This window comes from Gossypium hirsutum, chromosome A09 (genome assembly GCF_007990345.1).
Source record: "Gossypium hirsutum isolate 1008001.06 chromosome A09, Gossypium_hirsutum_v2.1, whole genome shotgun sequence".
Classification (NCBI taxonomy): domain Eukaryota; kingdom Viridiplantae; phylum Streptophyta; class Magnoliopsida; order Malvales; family Malvaceae; genus Gossypium; species Gossypium hirsutum.
Genome location: NC_053432.1, coordinates 26,199,842 through 26,219,129, shown reverse-complemented (window position 1 = coordinate 26,219,129; position 19,288 = coordinate 26,199,842). Strand labels below are relative to the sequence as shown.

The 19,288-nt window shown below is 33.4% G+C and overlaps 2 protein-coding genes across 5 annotated transcripts; one reads left to right on the top strand and one right to left on the bottom strand.

Moving 5' to 3' along the window:
* Positions 1-4,665: 4,665 nt before the first annotated feature.
* LOC107888827 (dihydrodipicolinate reductase-like protein CRR1, chloroplastic) lies at positions 4,666-7,204 on the top strand. 2 transcript variants are annotated; one of them, XM_016813057.2, is made up of 10 exons: positions 4,666-4,807; positions 4,895-5,017; positions 5,117-5,191; positions 5,278-5,343; positions 5,505-5,600; positions 5,718-5,834; positions 6,081-6,173; positions 6,583-6,684; positions 6,779-6,865; positions 6,970-7,204. In XM_016813057.2, exons 1-10 carry the CDS (start codon positions 4,697-4,699, stop codon positions 7,000-7,002), a joined length of 903 nt encoding a protein of 300 aa, XP_016668546.1. In that variant the 5' UTR covers positions 4,666-4,696; the 3' UTR covers positions 7,003-7,204. The 2 variants fall into 2 exon arrangements, with proteins under 2 accessions (XP_016668546.1, XP_016668545.1); XM_016813056.2 differs by having other exon boundaries at positions 6,952-7,204.
* On the bottom strand, positions 5,274-10,411 carry LOC107888828 (protein COFACTOR ASSEMBLY OF COMPLEX C SUBUNIT B CCB2, chloroplastic). Of its 3 annotated transcripts, XM_041077834.1 has the most exons (9): positions 10,003-10,359; positions 9,858-9,929; positions 9,634-9,777; positions 9,370-9,523; positions 8,682-8,873; positions 6,944-7,239; positions 6,030-6,139; positions 5,658-5,791; positions 5,274-5,574 (listed from the first exon to the last, which is right to left on the bottom strand). In XM_041077834.1, the coding sequence occupies exons 1-6, from the start codon at positions 10,270-10,272 to the stop codon at positions 7,235-7,237; spliced, it is 837 nt and encodes a 278-aa protein (XP_040933768.1). In that variant the 5' UTR covers positions 10,273-10,359; the 3' UTR covers positions 5,274-5,574; positions 5,658-5,791; positions 6,030-6,139; positions 6,944-7,234. The 3 variants fall into 3 exon arrangements, with proteins under 3 accessions (XP_040933768.1, XP_016668551.2, XP_040933767.1); XM_016813062.2 differs by lacking the exons at positions 5,274-5,574; positions 5,658-5,791; positions 6,030-6,139; positions 6,944-7,239 and having other exon boundaries at positions 8,514-8,844; positions 10,003-10,411; XM_041077833.1 differs by lacking the exons at positions 5,274-5,574; positions 5,658-5,791; positions 6,030-6,139; positions 6,944-7,239 and having other exon boundaries at positions 8,514-8,873.
* Positions 10,412-19,288: the final 8,877 nt, after the last annotated feature.

The following is a 19,288-nucleotide window of genomic DNA, read 5'->3' as shown; positions in this document are numbered from 1 at the left end:
CATTTTAATTACTAGATTACCAAAATGCCCCTAACTTAAAAATATTTTATTTTCCCTATTTCATGTCTAGTTTTGTCCAAAAAAATTATCCAATGGTCTAATTACCATTTAAGGGCTTCGAATTTAAAATTTTGTAACAATTAGACACCTCTAACATGTAGAACTCAACTTTTACATTTTTACAATTTAGTCCTTTTGACCAAATTGAGCCCCCAAACGTTAAAATTTTCGAACAAAATTTTCACGAAATCATCCCATGAAATTGCAGACCATAAAAATAGAATAAAAACAAATTTTACTGTATCAAATTTGTGGTCCCGATACCACTGTTCCGACTAGGCCCTAATTTGGAATGTTAAACAAAGTGTTCGGTTATTTCCCGAATCATTTCCAAAGTGTGTTTTTGGGCCTCGTAGGTTTATATTAGGGGCGTTAAGAGGAAGTTTGCAAGATTTAATTTTGAGCGAAATTCGATGACCCGGATTTGTTTGTATGCATGTGTTTAAGTCTAGTAACGCCTCGTACCATGTCCCAACGTGAGATACGGGTAAGAAGTGTTACAATCAGCGATCGAACTAATAAAACCATTAGATCCCCCGCAACACCCTCAACTCGATCCGATCAACCGGATCCAGATCTTGGGTATTACCACACAAATATAGACACAAACTTAATTTACTTATACAATTTATCGATAAAGATAACTTACTTAACTACAAAATCTCAAACTAAAATACATAGGTAAATACAATTGAGTATATACAAATACAACGCGAGGTAATTAAATGACAACGATATTTAATTTGGAATCCTAATTTATTACAGATATCTCAAGGTATGAGATTCTCAATGACAACTCAGATTTTAAACACGCCACCAACACACTATGTATACATAATGACTCGATACGCCACTTCTTAGCGTAGTCCTGGTATCGTCTCTCTTGACGCATACTCGCATCAATTTACCTATAACATATCACACACAGGTAAGTTCATAAGAACTTAGTGAGGGAAACATCATTTACCTGCACAATGCTTGCACATTGTTACTGAAGAATTATTCTAGTTTTTCAACTTGTTTTTGGCGAATGCTTTTCTTAGAATTTCATTCTCTATCGATATCATACCCTACTTTGAACTCATTACTTCCCCATCAACATCTTCAATGCGTCACTTACCTCTTTCAATCTGATCTTCCATAAGTCTTTACTCATTTCCTTTGTCGAGGTTCATACAGCCGAAACATTGTTACTCTTGTATGTGTAACTTTAAGTTATCATTTTACCATAATTCATGTTTGATCACATATACAGATAACATATACCTTCTTTCAGATAAAAATTAGAAAAATTCTATTCAAAATATGTTTCTTTTATGTTTACCTATCATCTCTTCAGCATCACATCACTTCATTATTCGCAGTCAAATCATAGCCTTGCATAACACTTTTCTATAACCCATGAAGGCACCATGTCTTTCTAACTTTCTAATCACATTGACAATTCATACTGATTGCGCAAAAATAGTTTAACGTAGAATTCGCCACATGAATCATTCCTTTAGGTATGTCACTAACAGCTGTACTAGGATATGCCACAAGGGCACTATTTCATAATTTTCTATGTAAATTATTCCATCAGAGTGCACCATAAGGGCTTATCTCTTAAATTATTGCCACAAAAGCTATCATTGTAGGGTTCACAACAGAGGTTATCCATTCATGATCCGCCACAAAGGTGTTCCTTTCATAAATGTGCCACAAAGGCTTTCATTTTATATTTCCACAGAGGCTTTCTTTTCATGGTTTGGCACAAAGGCTTTTTTTCATTTTAAACCACAAATGCTTTCTTTATCTGTTGTGTTTTTACGGTATGAATTTTCCTAAACTCACTTATGTGAGGTTTGCCCATCTTTGTATTGGACACACAGAAAATCGCTCATAGGTAATAACCTTCCTTTAAGTTCCTTTAGCAAGTGTCATGGCCATAGACTTTTCCTTTCAGATTCATGTTTAAAGTCCCGATAGACCAATTTAAACAATACCGTGGAGACAGACACAGGCTCACTTCACAGACCATTCATTCACTAACACAAACCACGCTCATCTTTTAATAGATCATACCCTATAACATACATCCGACACACACATATGTGACCAAACCTAAACTTCTTACATTCTATACCATAACACGCGTTCTATTTTCAACAATTACTCATACAGTTACATAACCATCATACTACACTTTTATATCTTTGGTGTCCTTATTCAATCAATTTCTACAGAAATGTTTCATATGAGTATTCATACAAGAGTTAGCTTAGAGACTCACCTAGTTCTCACTTACTACAGTCTAAAACTCCATATCCAGACTTCCATCACACAAATCAGTATCAACTACTTCTACAGAACATGAAAACCCATCAAGATCTATTCATATATCCCTTTTTTCCATCATTCTGAACACTGGTTTACCAAATCTAATAGTTTTAATCTTTCACAACATAACATGCACAGTCATAAATCTTACCTTGACTTGGAGTAATCACTGGTAAAGATTTAGATCTACAACTCCAGCTTCAAGGAGAAAGAAATATTAGAAGTTTTTTAAGTTTCAGTTAACAATACTTCTTGAAGAAGGAAGAAGTAAAACTTCCTCTTTTTCTAACCCGAATATCAAATATCTAACCTGAACCCTTATTGGAACCTGACACGTGTCACAAATTGTCACCACTGCCTATGAAAACCCAATATTTTTATTTTTTTCTCTAGTTCTTCTATTCAACTAGTTCCTAACCAATTCATTTGGATCATGACTAAATGAATTGGGCGTACATTACATTCGGTGATTACCCACGTTACCCAAAATCCTCAATACTTTTACCAATCTCCTCTTAATGGCTCAACACATGCTGCAAACAAAATTTTCAATAATTTAACGTGTACTATGCGCCTGATCTATACGCCAAAAGCATCAATTAGCCGAATAACACTATGCCACTCAGATTACTTTTGATTTGCTCACCAAATTCAGGACTCACCAAAATAGGATGTTACATCACTGGTCCAATTAAAAATCCAAAAAGAAAATAAATTTTAAAAAATCTCAATTCAAACGTCTGTTCAACCGGTATTTTAGTTGATTCAACTTTCTGCTCAACTAGTTTTTTAATCGGTTTGTCGGTTCTCAATCTAATAGGTTCAAAGTCACTTTTCAAATCAATACCTCAGCTAATTCATGATCTGACTGGCCTGTTCGATTCAAATAACATTGGCTTTATATTTGTAACATTTTTATTGACTTTATAAAAAAAAAAGAAGAGAAAGACAAAAGTGACATCATAATAATATAACTTAATTAAAATATATAAGGTTAATTTGATAATTTTTTTTGACTGAGTTGGAGTCAAGTTGACTCGTGACACTGACTTCATCATATGAAAATATCATATAACAAAATTTTTAAGGTTACTGCAAGCTATATAACTAAGGATTGTCAAAATTTAAGGTAAACTACAAAGTTGGTCATAACTTTGATAAGTTTTCATTTTAGGCAACAGAAATAAAAAAATTGCAATTAGGCACTGCCATTAACAATTGTTTTCATTTTAATCACCCAACTTTAATAAGATTTAATTTTTGGTCAACCATTCATTCAATTTATTGTACCCTCTTTTTAGTCATCAGATTTTAGTAAGTTTCCATTTTGGCCACTCACTTCTTAAAAATTAATTTTAATATTTTCAAAATAAACCTAGGTTTTGTACGACATTGAGTTATTCAATTCTGGAGATGAAACCCATGTCTAACTCAATTCTCTGTAAAAACCCAAGTATTTTCCTAAAGAAACCTAGGTTGGAAATTTTTTTTAAAAAAAAATTGGTTTTCCCTGTGAAAACCCAATGTAAAACCTTAGGTTTTTTTTCTCTTTGGGAAAAAAGATTAAAATTATTTTTAAAAAATTAATTAATTTTTTCAATTGAAAAAGATAAAATTAATTCTAAAAAGTTAATAATTAAAGGAAATTAAAATGATTTTTTCCTATAAAACCCTAAGGGTTTCCCTTTTACAGAGAAGAAACAAAAAATAATTCTAAAAGGTTAAATTAAATTAAATTAAATTTTAAAAGTAAAATAAGTTAGTCGAATGAAAAGTTATTAAAGTTGGATGACTAAAATGAGTGTAAAATAATATTAAATTAATGGCGAGTGATCAAAATAAAAATCTATTAAATATGGGAGACAAATGAAAAACGGTTGTTAACAATAGTACTTAATTTGTAATTTTTTTTATTCTCAGTACCCTATATAAACACTTATGAAAGTTAGATGTTAGATAATCAACTCTGTAGTTTATAACACCTCGGATTTCTTTTGCTTTGGGTTTCAATTAATCAAATATTTATTTGTTGATAAAATCAAAAAGTAAACGGTTAATTTTTATTTCACCGAATCTTATAATTAAAAGAGTAAAAGAAAAAAAAAATACTTAGCAGCCTATTTCATGAATTATACGAGCTCACTGCTAAGACATGCATATCGCTATCATACAATACTCTCCAAACGAGGCTTGTCAAAACCCACACAAACCTTATCCGGGGAACAAAGCATGCGTGACAATAAAAGGTTTTAGGCAAAGAAGATTTTACCCTTATCCGCTGAGAAGGCTCAGTAGCTAAATATATTTAAGAACATCCATGGCGACCTTGAGCTGCCAGTTTCATCTTGCTATCCATCGACTTCCTTGCAAAGCCAGAGTTAGGCCTTGCTTCTCTTGCTCAGTGCAACCCTCTCAAAGCAATATTAAGGTAGTGGTTCAATACCTGCTCAAAAAATTTTCTGCGTTACTATTCATGGTTATTAAGAAGTTGTTTGTTCCCAATTTGGGGAAACAGGTTGTTATAAATGGAGCAGCAAAGGAAATAGCAAGGGCTGCAGTAATTGCAGTGACTAAAGCTAGAGGAATGGAGGTGGCCGGTGCAGTGGATTCCTATTGTGTGGGAGAAGATATAGGAAAGGTTTAAAGTCCATTCATGTCTTGTTCCATGCACTTTTACCCCCTCAATAATTACTTGGCTATAAAATCCAACTTTTAACAGTTCCTTTTTCTACATTAGGTGTGTGACATGGAAGAGCCTCTAGAAATTCCTATCATGAATGATCTCACTATGGTTTTAGGTTCGATATCTCAGGTAGCATTCCAATTCCAATATTTTTTTAAGTTGACATTAACAAACATTCACTGGTCATACCATTTTGATCACAATAATTCTATCAGTCAAAAGAGACAGGAGTCGTTGTTGATTTCACTCAGCCTTCAGCAGTTTATGACAACGTAAAACAGGTTCGGTATCTAAACACTACTATATTCTTATATCAACTTATTTTGCAGCCTCAGTGAATAAGCAAGGATAAACCATATTTTTCATATGACCACTGAAAAATTACTTTTCTAAAAGTTATACTAGAATAGCTGATAATAGTTTTCTTTTCAACTTCTCATAGGCAACAGCATTCGGTCTGAGAAGTGTGGTTCATGTGCCTCGGATTACGGTTGACACAATATCAGCATTATCTGCATTTTGCGAGAAAGCCAGCATGGTGAGGACAGGGTGAGATATATTTCAATATCTACTTGTTTTAGAAAATATTTTATACCGCTTTAATTTGCAGAGCCAAGCAACTTGTTGCAATTCTAACGAATACGAAGTATTTTAGGGTTGCCTAGTTGCACCAACTCTGTCCATAGGATCTATTCTCCTCCAGCAAGCTGCCATTTCAGCTTCCTTCCACTACAACAATGTAGAAATTGTTGAATCAAGGGCGCATGCAACAGTAAGCTACAAGTTATATTTGGGTTTTCATATTTTTTATGGCTTTCAGTAAAAATGTTGGAGATGCAGTTGTCACGGCAGTCATCCAAAGTTAAATGAAATAAACACACATCTATAGAATGTGTGGTGCAATGAAGTATATGAATGTAGTTTTGCATTATACTTCGACAATTAAGTCTACATAACTCCAACATACATGTCCCTTGTAGATGACCTGATGAGATGCTGAACTTGTCATTGATTACAGGATCTTCCCTCACCAGATGCCATCCAGATTGCCAACAACCTCTCCAACCTTGGCCAGATCTACAACAGAGAAGACCTTTCAACAGATGTTTCGGTAAAGCATTGATATAAAGAAAATGATGGTAGAACCAAAATGTCAAAAATTGAATTGGACTTCTATTATCATCTATTTCTATCTAGTTGTGGCAATTAGAGAATAGGGAAAGATGTTAAATTAAATGAAAATATACAAATGAGAAAAATCCTTAAACTTTTGTTTCCGGTGCCTATCTTGTCAGATATGATATTGCAGTAATTGTCATATAGAGCTACTAATAAAGCATAGGAAAATCCATCACATTGATCATCTGAATTCTACTAATTGGTTTCATACAAGAAAGGACTAGAGATATAGATTTACATTTATGAGAATTTATGTTACCAAAAGAAACAACAGAAGCACATATAATCCAAAACGCTAATTAAGAAGGTGACTCATTTTTCATTTTTTTCCCCTTTGTAAGGCAAGGGGTCAAGTCCTAGGTGAAGATGGTGTGCGTGTTCATAGCATGGTCCTTCCTGGGCTTCCATCTAGTACAACAGTTTACTTCTCTGGACCAGGAGAGGTAAACCCCCCCGCCCCTTCCTCTCTCCTAGCACTAGCTGTGACAATTAATTTGATACCACTCTAATCCACAAGTGCTTAACCGCTGGCCACAGGTCTACACCATCAAACATGATATCACAGATGTGCAGTGCCTCATGCCAGGCTTACTCTTGGCTATTAGAAAGGTTGCCCGACTCAAGGTAATTGATCGCATTGCAGAATATACATCATGTCTTTCTCCAAGCATTTTGTTCAGAACATTGCAAAAGTAAACTTACTTGTGTAGCGCATACAATTTCAACAGCATCTAGTGTATGGCCTGGAGAAATTTCTGTAGAACCCCATTATTCTTCAAGCTTCTTGGTGTATAACAAGATACTTCACAGATCCAGTGAAGAATCAGTTTCATCGAAATATTTTATGAAAGGAAAGGTGTATGGCCAGGAGAAAGTTCTGTAGGATCCCATTATTCTTCAAGTTCCTTCTTGTATGACTTTAGATTTTTGGCAAGTCCAGTGAGAATCATTTTCATTACTTTAGATTTTTGGCAAGTCCAGTGAGAATCATTTTCATTCTGCAAACAAATAATTCGTGAAAGGAATGGATTTCTCTTTCTGAAAGATACATCTATAATAAGTTAAGGAGAGCAAACAAAAATGTCATGCATTTACATTTCTTTGATATAAAATCACTGTAATTTGATCAATGCATAAAAATTTTGGGATGTTCACTTCAAAATTGGGGCATCAAAAGTAATTTTGTCAAGGTATATATTGATGACACGCTGATTTTCTCATATGCTCAATCTTACCATTAGAAGTTTAAGGAAAAGAATAACAGCTCAACTTGTGTTGTACCAAGCCATTCTAGCAATTAAACCGCAAATTTAATATCTTATTTTTTTGCTTCATCTGAAAAGAACAAAACTTTGCGAAAGGAATTTTCTACAATAGAATGATTCAAGATAAAATACTTCAACATATTTGTTTGATAATGTCTTGTATTATCTTCTCCAGCTACATTTATTGGGACATGACTCAAATCTTGTCATAAAACCTCAGAAGAGATATAAAGCTGATTTCCTATTCTTAAATTATTTTTTTCATTCTCTTAAATTCATAAATAGTCTGTTTTCCTCCGCTCAGGAATAGATGAGTGTTTTTGCCATCATAAACCTTAACCATTCTTAAATTTGAGATTGCACAAAGAAAGTCAATAACTTCAATTGATGGAATGGAGAAAAAAGGATATAAAATAATTAATTCTGGACCAAAAACAAAAAAGATTTAAGGTTCCAAGAAAAAGAGATAACAATTTATTTACAATCTAAATTCTTTGTTGGACTAAACAATGTTCACACAAATCCTTATAGAATAATGATAGCACCAACATTTCATTTTCCTGCAAATAAACTTATATTATACATCTTAAGAGTTCATTAGGCATAGATGGCATTTCTTCTAAATATATGGAAAAGGTCAAAGGACAGGTGGCTTTATATGGTCGTACAATTTGACAAGCTATATTCAATTTTCTCCAGCATCTAGATTCAACATGCAATGGCTTCCAAGTATTTAAGATTGTAATAGAATGTCATAGAAGTGCCAAGTTCTTTGTTCATCTGGTATTTAGTTTATAATTAGGATCCATGTAATCAGAATACGTAAACAAAATGAGACCTCTTTGTATTATAAAAAAACTCTAATCCTGCAACTACTAAAGACTTCTAATACATTAAGCGCTGGCAATCTACTGGTGACCAGAAGCAACATTAATTTTTATCTAATGCTGGTAAAGAAAAAAAAAAAAGATTGGCAATCTTTATAAGGCATCAAACTTATCATCAAGTCAAAAGCGAACTAGAAATACTGGCATTGCTTTCAAACTGAAAAAATGGGGTCGCCAAGAACAGACAGTGGCAAAGAAACCAGGAGAAGTATAAAACAGACTTCACAAAGATGTAAAAAGCGAACTAACAGAATGAAGGTAAGGAACACACACAATATTAGTTCTTACTTCTAAGTTTGTTCGAAACAGCTCTTATCCAGGCTCTGTCCTTCTCGTTATATGCATATCTCATGCTTGAAGCCAACAGGAAAAAACCTTCAATATTCCCCATGTCATTCGTGCTTGGATTAGGACCGAGTAGCACTGGTTGTACCAAGACAGACTGAGTCCCCTGAGGAAGTATATTCCAAAATTCAGCATCTGTAATAATGATTAAATATTGGCATTAGACACAAGGGACAGTTTAAAGAACATAGCTAAAAAGGAAAATATTGCACTGATATCACTAATTCATATTTTAACATCCAAGAAGATACCATTAATTATTATAAGCATTTAGATTATCTCCTACTTCACAAACCATATATTCACTGTAAATGATAATCATTGTACACTAATTTTCCCTTTTGCATAGCCAAGCACCCTAAGATTAATTGGGAGAAGAAGCCAACAAGTGCACGAGAGTTACAGGGTCAAGGTTAATTGTCGGCAAGGATAAATGGCATCATAACGCTTCCTAGTCTTGGTGGTTCAAATGAAACAAGAAAGTAAGAAACCAGGGAAAGCCACAGACATTAGCAATATAGTTCCTACTCTTAAGATGTTCTTAGAAGCTAAATTATTCATCAATTGAAATATCAGACACATTGAAGATGATCATATCCCTTCAATACAAAAGCTAACAAAAATTATTTACCTGCAGTTTGAGGGAAATAAAGGGTGTCTGTCAAATCAGAGAGACCGGTTTCTTCTATATTACTTTTAAACCAATCAAGTACATTATCTTTTGATACACCATCAGGAAAATTCCAATATCCACGTATACATAATTCACCTTGCGTTAATATCAACTACAAAATATGAGATATCAACAACAAACAAAATTAGTAGTAACTCAAAAGAATAGCATCTATAAATTCCCTATTTAAGCTCTGTTTTTTTTTTTACTCGGGGTTTTTACCACAGAGGTGGTGTTGGTATTTCGCAATAAAACATATGTTGCCCAAGCTAAAGCCTCTTTTTGTGCAATCGACACATTTTCTGACATAACAAAGATTTGCTCAGCACCTTCAGGCAGAGTCGTTTGATCCATTGGAGCTGCACCCTATGCATCATGTTACTACAAACATTATATCTAAACTTAACTTCAAATTGAACAACAAATTTGAAAAATCAAATTATTACCTTGAGAAATTTACCAAGGTAAGGAAGTGTAATTGAAAAGGCAGCCAAAGATAGACCTAAAGCCTCCGTTCTCTACACCAAAAACATCGATTTAAAAAATTATAATGAGAAGTTAAAACTGTAATGAAATAGAGAAGGCAAATACCAGCTGCGCAGCGGAAATGGAGTCGGATCCAAGCAAATGGTTCAATATGAGAAGGGAACCGAACCCGTATCCGATCCATCTAGGTAAATAGGATTCGTCCAATCCAGGAATACCCAAAGTGAATCTAAGAACAGAGAGATTCATTTGTTGCAGGGAATTGTCCAGACGAGCGGAGATTGATGCGATTTTGGGGCGAAATTTGAGAGGGAGGGAGGTTTTCAACTGAATTAACGGATTTAAAAGCAGGGTTTTAGTCGTTAGACTTGTCATAGTTTCTCCCTTTAGTGAAATGAAATTGATTTGCGTGAGAGCTTAATTTAATATTATTTTGTTCTTGTGCGAATACACACAAATTTAAATGTAGAGTGTGTCCTAAACAATTGGTTTGACAAATAGGTATCCATCAATTGTTTTACTTTTAATTACTTTTTTTTATTTTTTAGATTAAACTATACATATATCCATTTAATTATAATTTTTTTTTATTTTAGACCCTTAAAATAAAAGCCTTACAATTTAAGTATTTACATTTTATAATTTGATTATTTTGATTACTTCTTGCCGATTAATTAAAAAGATCGATATTATAATAAATATAGTAATCAATTGTTACATATTATATCGATATAGTCATAATTTTAAAAAATTAACCCTCAAAATTTACAAATATTCTCAATTTGATCTTAATTCTAAAAATTTTAAAAATATATAAAAGTACATAAATATTTTTAAAATATAATAATAAATTTAAATTTTATATTAATATTATTATTACATAAAAAGACCTTAAACTATTCATATTTATAGATAAGAAACATTTTTTGTTTTGAATTATTATTTTTACTTAAACATACATATTGTCATTATACTAATAGTTTAAATATTGAATTATATTTTATATTAAATATTAAATTAAAATTTAATTGTAATTTAAAATATTCAAATTTATTCATAAATAGTATCATATTGTTTTAAATTTTTCCTTACATAAACATAAAAATATTTATTATTAAATATGAATAAAAAATTGAATAGATAAAGTCTCATAAAATATCAATTACAGTATATATTATCTTGAATCACACTTCAATTGTAATTTAAATTGTTAGAATTTTCAAATAAGTATTATTTTATTATTTTAAATTGATTCCAACTTTAAAAAGATATGCTATCATTATTTTAAATCTAAAAATTTGAATAGATAAAGTCTAATAAATATCAAATGTTCAGTATATTTGTTTTGAATTACACTTCTATTCTAATTTATACAATTATTTATTATTATATTAAAGCTAAAAAGTTCTAAATAAAAAAGTTGATATTAAATATTAAATTATAATTTATATTCATTTTTAATTACACTTTATTTATAATTTAAATTATTAAAATTTATAGATAAGAAATATCTTATTGCAGAGGAAAGGGAGGAGATGTGGAAGAATTAAGGAAAAAGGTTTTGTTGAGGAGGTGAAATGGAAAAAAAATGAAGAGGAAATGGAGGAAAAAGGAGGAGCAAAAGAGGGGGTGGCAAAAATGGAGAGGAAGGAAAAAAATATTAACATCAAAAGGTATAATTCACCTTGTTCATGTTCAATATATGTTACACAAGGTAAGGATGAAGAAAATAAGCATGTTGAGGGGATAATACAGCAAAAAGAGGATAATAGGACTAAAAAGAGGGGTTTAAGAGAGAAATTTGACTAATTAAAAGAGAAAAAAAAATCTTCCTTTGCATGGTAACTAGGAGTGGACAGTAATGGAAGCTTTTTCCCATGCAAAAATTACCAAAAAGAATTAAATAAAATATAGAGTGTGTGGAGACTTGACCTAAGACCCTTAAGAAATTATTTAAGCTCCTAACCACTAAGCTAACTTACTTTTTCGTTCACAAACTACAACATTTATTTTAAAAACATGGTGTGATCTTTGCTAAGTTTTTAAGCAAAATTGCACCATCTAAAAAATAATGTGAGGGAAGGGAATCAAATGAGCAAAAGATCATCTAAAAAATTTCGGGTGTGACCACTCTTAGTTCATTAACCTAATTTCTACTAATAGTTTTTAGGATGTGATAACTTGTATCTGGATAATGGAAATGTGTTAATGTGTCTAAAAGGTCTAGATGTGTCTGTTACGAATAACTCAAGATATGATGAGTTCATGAAAGATGGGTTTACAATACCCCTTACCAGTATTCAATGCCGAAACAAGGTCCGAGGCGTTACTGGACTTACCACACAAACAATCATACAATTCCGAGCCATAAATTTGTGTCCAAATTAAAACCATTTGCAATTAATCATAAAGTCCCTAATATGAGCCTGAGGCCCTAAACATGCTTTGGGAGTGGTCCGGGACTAAACCGAGAACTTTAGAAATTTTTACAAAACTTAGAAAATTTTTCCACTAAATAGGGATCACACGCCCGTGTGGATATAAGACACGCCCGTGTGATCACACACGCCCGTGTCCCGGCCCCGTGTAACTCTCTAACTTATATCTCATGACCAAATTGGGATCACACGGCCAAGTTACACACTCGTGTGCTAGACCGTATGGAAAATTAATTTTCATAAAATAGGTGCACACTTCACACAGCCAGGGCACACGCCCGTGTTTGAGGCCGTGCCGTCAACACAGCTGAGACACACGCCCATGTCTTTTCCCGTGTGCTCAATTTTGAGCATTTTATTTCTTAAAATTAAGGTGTAGGAGACACACGGCCAAAACACATGCCTATGGGACAATGCCCATGTGTCTACCTGTGTGAACAAAATAAAGTCTATTTACTAAGCCATTTGCCACCCTTATTCACACATACACATACACCAATTCAATGGTACAAAACATAATATACTTAGGCAACCAAAACACCCACAATTATGACTAACACATGCCGATACAGTTGTAACAGCTCGATTTAGACCCTATTCGGAACAGTGGTTTTGGAACCACGAATCCGAGTCAAAAAAATATTTTAGAATTATTTTCTATGTTTATTATATGTGAATTTATAACTGTGAAATTTCTATGATTTAATTTCGTCATTTGAGTGCCCGATTTAATAAAAGGGCTTAATTGCGTAAAATGAAAATTTGATGGTTAATTGTAAAAGGGCTGAATGATTGTATTTATAAGTGGAGGTATTTAAAATGCAATTTGACCATAAGATTATGTAGTGGACAATTATAACCATGAATTATAAAGGTTTAAAATTTTATTATAAGGTTAAATAAGTAAAATGATTAAAATGTAATAATAATATAAAATATAAAATAAAACATAAGTGCTCATACTCTTTGCATGACCGAAACTAAATAAAAGAAAAATAAAATAAAGAGTTTGAGGTTCGGCCATTTGTTAAGCTCAATCAAGGTATGTAACTAGCTCGGTTTTTGATAATTTTTACGTTTTTGAGATCGTTGCAGCGTAATGTACAAAGCCCATGTTGAATTTCTGATTTTGATGAATATTTTGAGTTATTCTATTGATGAATATTTGAGTTTTGTGATGTTATTTGATAAATTATGAAAGATATGTTTTGGATTGATAAGTGTTGTATTAGAATTTTTGATGATTTTGAGTAATTAGGGTTAAATTGCAAAAATAATAAATTGAGGGACTAAAATTTGAAATAAATGAAATGTATGGACTTGTATGAGCATGGGTAGTATTCGGCCTAAGCATGGTATGTGCAAATTTTGCATGTTTTGTGCAATTTGGACTAAATTGTAAAAAGTGTAAAATGTCAAAGGTAAAATAGTAATTTGCCCATTTTTGTGTTTTTGGACTAAATTGATTGAAAATATATTTGAATGAGTTTAATTTGAATATGTTTAGATCAAGAACCAAAGAAATCAGATTTAGATCGGGGGAAAACTAAAGTTGTCGATCAGCAGTTCCGTTTCAATTTTCATCATCCAAGGTAAGTTTATAAGCAAATAAATGCTGTTAATTTTGAATATATATATAAGTTTTAAATGCTAAATCGAATTATATGATTATATATAAATAATGACCGAATGTGTATATGCTTGGGAATTAAGTTTACAAGTTCGATTCGACCGAGTTACAACGAACGAAAGCCCTGTACGAACCTTAGGAATAGCTAGGATACGTATGTCATGACATAGGGTTTTCGATATGTGTTCTCATGTAAGACCACGTTTGGGACGTTGGCATTGATATATGTGGTTACGAGTAAGACCATGTCTGGGACATCGGCATCGTATTTGATTCGTGTAAGACCCTATCTGGGACAGTGGCATCGATATGAGATAGCATATAAGACCACATCTGGGACGTTGGCATTGTACGTTAAATGTGATTATCTGAGTATCCTATTCAATTTTGAATGGTTCAACAGGCAATGATAGTTGTGATTGAAAGTGTAAAATGAGCTAAAGTGATCAGGTATGTGATAGTTTATTTACCTATTTGAAATAAGGTAAGTAGGTTACTTGATATGTATTGTAAATCATGTATAATTTAAATGAAAAATGTATGTGCATATGGAAAGTGTATTCTGCCTTTTGATTAAATCATGTGAATATTTATGAAATGATTCATGGATATATGTATGTGGGTTTATGTATGTTCGGTTATATAATGGTACTATGGTTTTGAAATTGAATATTACATTGATAATAGATACATGTATAATCGGTTATGAATAAGTTTATATATGAAAGAATATGTTATACATGAAACTATAAGCTTGTGATTTTATGTGATTATAATAGTATAATTTGGTTTGGTTTAAATGAGTTGATTATGTCAATTAATTGTTTATTTGCTTATGACTTGCTAAGCTATGATAGCTTAGTATGTGTGTGTTTATGTTTGTCTCTATTTTATAGATTTTGGAGATTAGTTACGAGCTGGGGATCGTCAGCAAAGTCCATCACACTATCGGTTATTTTTGGTATTTGATAAGTTTAAACTTGAACCTATGGCATGTATCAGCTAGGTTATATTTTCTTAAGATTGAAGTTGTATATATTAAGCCATGTGAAAATGGCTGATATGTTATGTGAGTATATGAAACTTTAGTCAAGATTATACATGTGTTATGTGCATTGAAATTGGTTGGTAATTGTAGATATGAGTGTTTGGTTGATTCGGCTAAGGTTCATATATAGATAAAAATATATGTGAGCTTGGTTGTTGTTGTAACACCCCAAGCCCGGCCTAGACGTTATGGCTGAATCTGGCGTGTCACATCGAAGTGTTTTTCGAAAATTGATCTTTTAGATAAAAATCCATTAGTGAATTTAGACCCTTTTATTATTATTTAACAAAAGTTCCTGTCAAAACGTTTACCTTATTAACCATCAGTGTTATATAAAATTGATTTAAAAATGCAGAAGCTTTTCAAGTCGATGAAATTTAAAACGCGTGTTTTAGAAAACAATAATTGTTTTAAAAACTCGTCTTTACCTAGACTAGCAGTTTAATAATATATATATACCAAATCCCATTAAAAATTAAAACCCACAAAATGCCTTATTACAAAATTAAAAACCCAAAAGTGAAATTTAAATTAAATAAATTCAAATGCAAGACACAGCAGTCGTATGGCCACCTCCAAGTCCCTCGCAGCACCAAATCGTCTAAGGCTGGGGATTACCTGTATAGCTAAAAAGGAAGGGTGAGTTTACGAAAACTCAGTGTGTAGCCCCCTATCAGTCAAATAGTAAACAGTGCATGTTGTAACAGTCTGGGCTTGAGCCCTATTCAGAATCAGTACAGTCTGGGCCTGAGCCCTATACAGTAATCGTGTGGCCTAAGCCCAATACAGTATCAGTACAGTGTAATGCAATTATGCATCCTACCCAAATCTAGCCAGCACACCACCCTTACCAACCAACACACAATGTGGGGATATAAATCGACCCACCCAGCCAGCACACCAATAACGCAACAAAGCTGCCAGTAATAATAATGTAACATAGCTGCTAGAAATTGTAAATGTGGCAAAGCCACCAGTATCAGTAATTGTGGCATAGCCACCAGTAACAGTGAATGTGACATAGTCACCAGTACTTCCTCCATATCAAAATCCCAACCCCATGCAGTATGTCATGTTATAAATATTATGTGTATACAAAGTCATACTCCGTACAATCATATATGTAAATCATAAGCACATCAATCATACAGAACATAAGGGCATAATCATCATTTTACCATACAAGGGTATTACGGTCATTTTACCTTACAGGGGTATTATGAATTTTACCCTTTTAGGGTATTACAGTCATTTTACCCTACAGGGGCATTACGGTCATTTAACCCTATAGGGGCATTACGCTCATTTTACCCTAAAGGGGCATTACGGTCAAATAACGACCTCTCCGAGGGTCTACAGTTGCCTCAAATGACACAGATAACCTAAATGATCATAACGGTGTAAATGGGCGCAAGGCCCATTACTTGGCACAAGTGGGCCCACACACTCGTGTGGCCCATCTAGCCTAAATTTAGATACGACTATGTGTACACCATAGCTCGATTCATTAATAGTCACTTACCGTAGATTTTATTCGTGTAGGGCCTACGAGCCCATTGGGCCCACACGGCCTATCGAGGCCCAAAACAACCCAAGGCATGTGCGCGACATGACAAGTCCATCTACTTCTCTCTTAACAACGAAATTTACCAACGCTGGCCCACGGGCCCATTGGTCCTATACGGCCCAGTTCGGCCTACCGAGGCCCATAACGGCCACAATCCTACACCAAAGATTTGTAGGCTCAAAACACCACACGTGCAATCGCAGGCTCGTGTGGCATCAAACACCGTATTTCGGCTTTTCGGCTTTTCGGCTTTTGTTGATTCACAATTCAACAGGGGTGTGATTACACACCTTTTTTGACTTTTCATAGTAATGGTTTACAGTGTACAGTTACACACCTTTTCAGCTTTTCACCGACTACCGATCACAGGGTACTATTACACACCTATTTACGAAGTTGAGTAAATAATCCATCGTGCCCAAGCCTTGAACGAACGTGTATGGCTTATTGCCTTTAGATCTCTTGGCTAAAACCGTCCATACCTTTCTTACCAAAAATTTGCATTACGAACATAGATCTTAATAATCGGGTTTGATCATAAATATGGCCTAAATCCAAAAATATTAGTTTTACAGAATCAAAGGCATATTCGGCCTAACCCAAAAGTAAGGTAGCATTCTTACCTTATTCGATTAATGAGAAAAAGGGTTTGATTACTCGAGCAGCCCTTGTACTTCTTCACACCTCGAGAAGCCTAGAGACCCAACGAACCTTATCTTGAGGAAGGGATCAACCAAACAGCAACCGAAGAATAAGAAGGAGGGCATTCAGCTTTAAAAAACAGAGTAAGAAAGAACAGTTTTGAATGAAAGGCAAAGAAATATGAACACCTACCCTTTTTGTCAGGATCACTTGCAGATATCAGATTAATATACCAACAGCAGAGTAAGGAAGCAATCGGCTGAGTACCAAATAGCAGAATGAGTGAAAAACAGCCAGAAGAAGGAAGCCCAACCAAAATCAAAGTGAAGAGTGCAGAAGAGAATAGAAAGAATTTATCAAGCTGAATATCAAAGGGAATGCTATATTCGGCCAAGGTGCTAAGTGCCAAAGAAAGAAATGAAACTATAACAGTTTGGGGAGAGAAAGGTATATTTGGTCAAGTTGAGAAAGAATGGGAAGAGAGAAAAGAGAATGGAGAGGAAATAGTATTCGGCTATGTTGAGAGAAGAAGAGAAGGGAAAGAATCGGCCAACTGTGAAGAGAGTCAAGAAGAGAGAGTATTCAGTCACAAAAAATAGGAAAATGAGGAAGAATAGACTTCAAATGGCCACAAAAAGGAAAACCGAGAGAAACCCCCAATAACTCCTAATGAAAATCGGCTCTAAGAATTGCTAATACTCAACACCCGAAACTGAAAATGAGGATAAAAATGAGGATCATAACCCTAGCCGAATTCTCAAAGCTAGAGTTCCCATACAACTCTCCTATTTTCAAACTTTCCTTGATTTCCTCCTAACAAACCAGATAATCTCCACAAATCCCTCCTCAAACTTCTCCATGACAAATTCAAATTCCACCTTGCAGAGTTTGTGTCAAACTTTACTACTCATGCAACAAGGATGCAAAATAAATACCCCTTTGCGCATCATGAGACTCGAACTCAAGCTCCCTTACAGTCTTAATCACGCCACTGCAACTAAGCCACCCAGCACTCTTGTGTCAAATTTTAACCACAATTATTTAAAAGGTCTACAAGCCAAAATCCAGGTTCCTTTAAAAGAAAAACCAAAATAAATTGCAAGAGCCAAGACTTGACCTAGACTCCCTTACAACCTTAAAGACGCCACAACCATTAGACCACATGCTTCCTTGTGTCATTTACTTAACACAATAATTTAAAAGGCCTACTTCCAAGCATCTAGGGTTTTATTCACTTAAAACCAAAATTTTTGCTAAAGCCTAGGTTTGAACCCAAGATTACTCTAACACTTCTTAGGGCCATTAACCACCAAAGCATACATTTAATTGTGTCATTCACTTGCACAACTGAATTCCAATTCCTTCGATACGCAAAGCCCATTTCTTCTAGGCCCAAATTCGGGGTGTTACAGTTTGGCTTTGTTAAGTATCACAAATTGTCTAAAAATTGGCTCACTTATGGAAAGTTTGAAATATGATATGTTTTATCGTGTGAATGGTTTAGTAATTTAGCTTTATTAATGGAATAAAGTGATGATGATTTATATATAAATATATATGTATATTCGAATGTTTATTAGTCTTTTTGATTCGGTTTGTAATGGAAATGAATGTGCATGTATTATGCTTAAATTATTATTATATTATGTACGGTTGATGAAGATAAATATTGAGTATGTTATATGATTGTTTTGGTTAACAGGTTTAGCTTAAATTATGGTAATGAAAGATCAAATATTAGATTATATATATTGAGTTGAAAATGTGCCATATTTGTGGTTCAAAGAAAATAATTTAATTTATAATTCGTCTTATAAGATTTGTTTGGAATTGGTAATGATATACATGTATATTCGGCTAATGTATTGAAAAATGGCCAAATGAATAGTGAATTTTGTATCGGTAAAACAAAAAGATAATATGAGTTTTATGTGATGCATATATGTTTAATTTGGTTAAAATTGATGTTTGAGTAGTGTATAGATTAGTCATTAAATGATGAGCATAAGTTGACTGATTTAGTAGTAGATTTGTTCATGTTTTAATTCATTCAAATTATATGTAGT

Coding starts and splice junctions, on each gene's coding strand:
- LOC107888827 (XM_016813056.2), top strand. CDS start 4,697: ATGGCGACCTTGAGCTGCCAGTTTCATCTTGCTATCCATCGACTTCCT. Junction 5,601..5,717: donor TTTGCGAGAAAGCCAGCATG/GTGAGGACAGGG, acceptor GAAGTATTTTAG/GGTTGCCTAGTTGCACCAAC. Junction 6,685..6,778: donor ACTTCTCTGGACCAGGAGAG/GTAAACCCCCCC, acceptor CGCTGGCCACAG/GTCTACACCATCAAACATGA.
- LOC107888828 (XM_041077833.1), bottom strand. CDS start 10,272: ATGACAAGTCTAACGACTAAAACCCTGCTTTTAAATCCGTTAATTCAG. Junction 9,930..10,002: donor CCATTTCCGCTGCGCAGCTG/GTATTTGCCTTC, acceptor TTTTTGGTGTAG/AGAACGGAGGCTTTAGGTCT. Junction 9,778..9,857: donor ACCTTGGTAAATTTCTCAAG/GTAATAATTTGA, acceptor CATGATGCATAG/GGTGCAGCTCCAATGGATCA.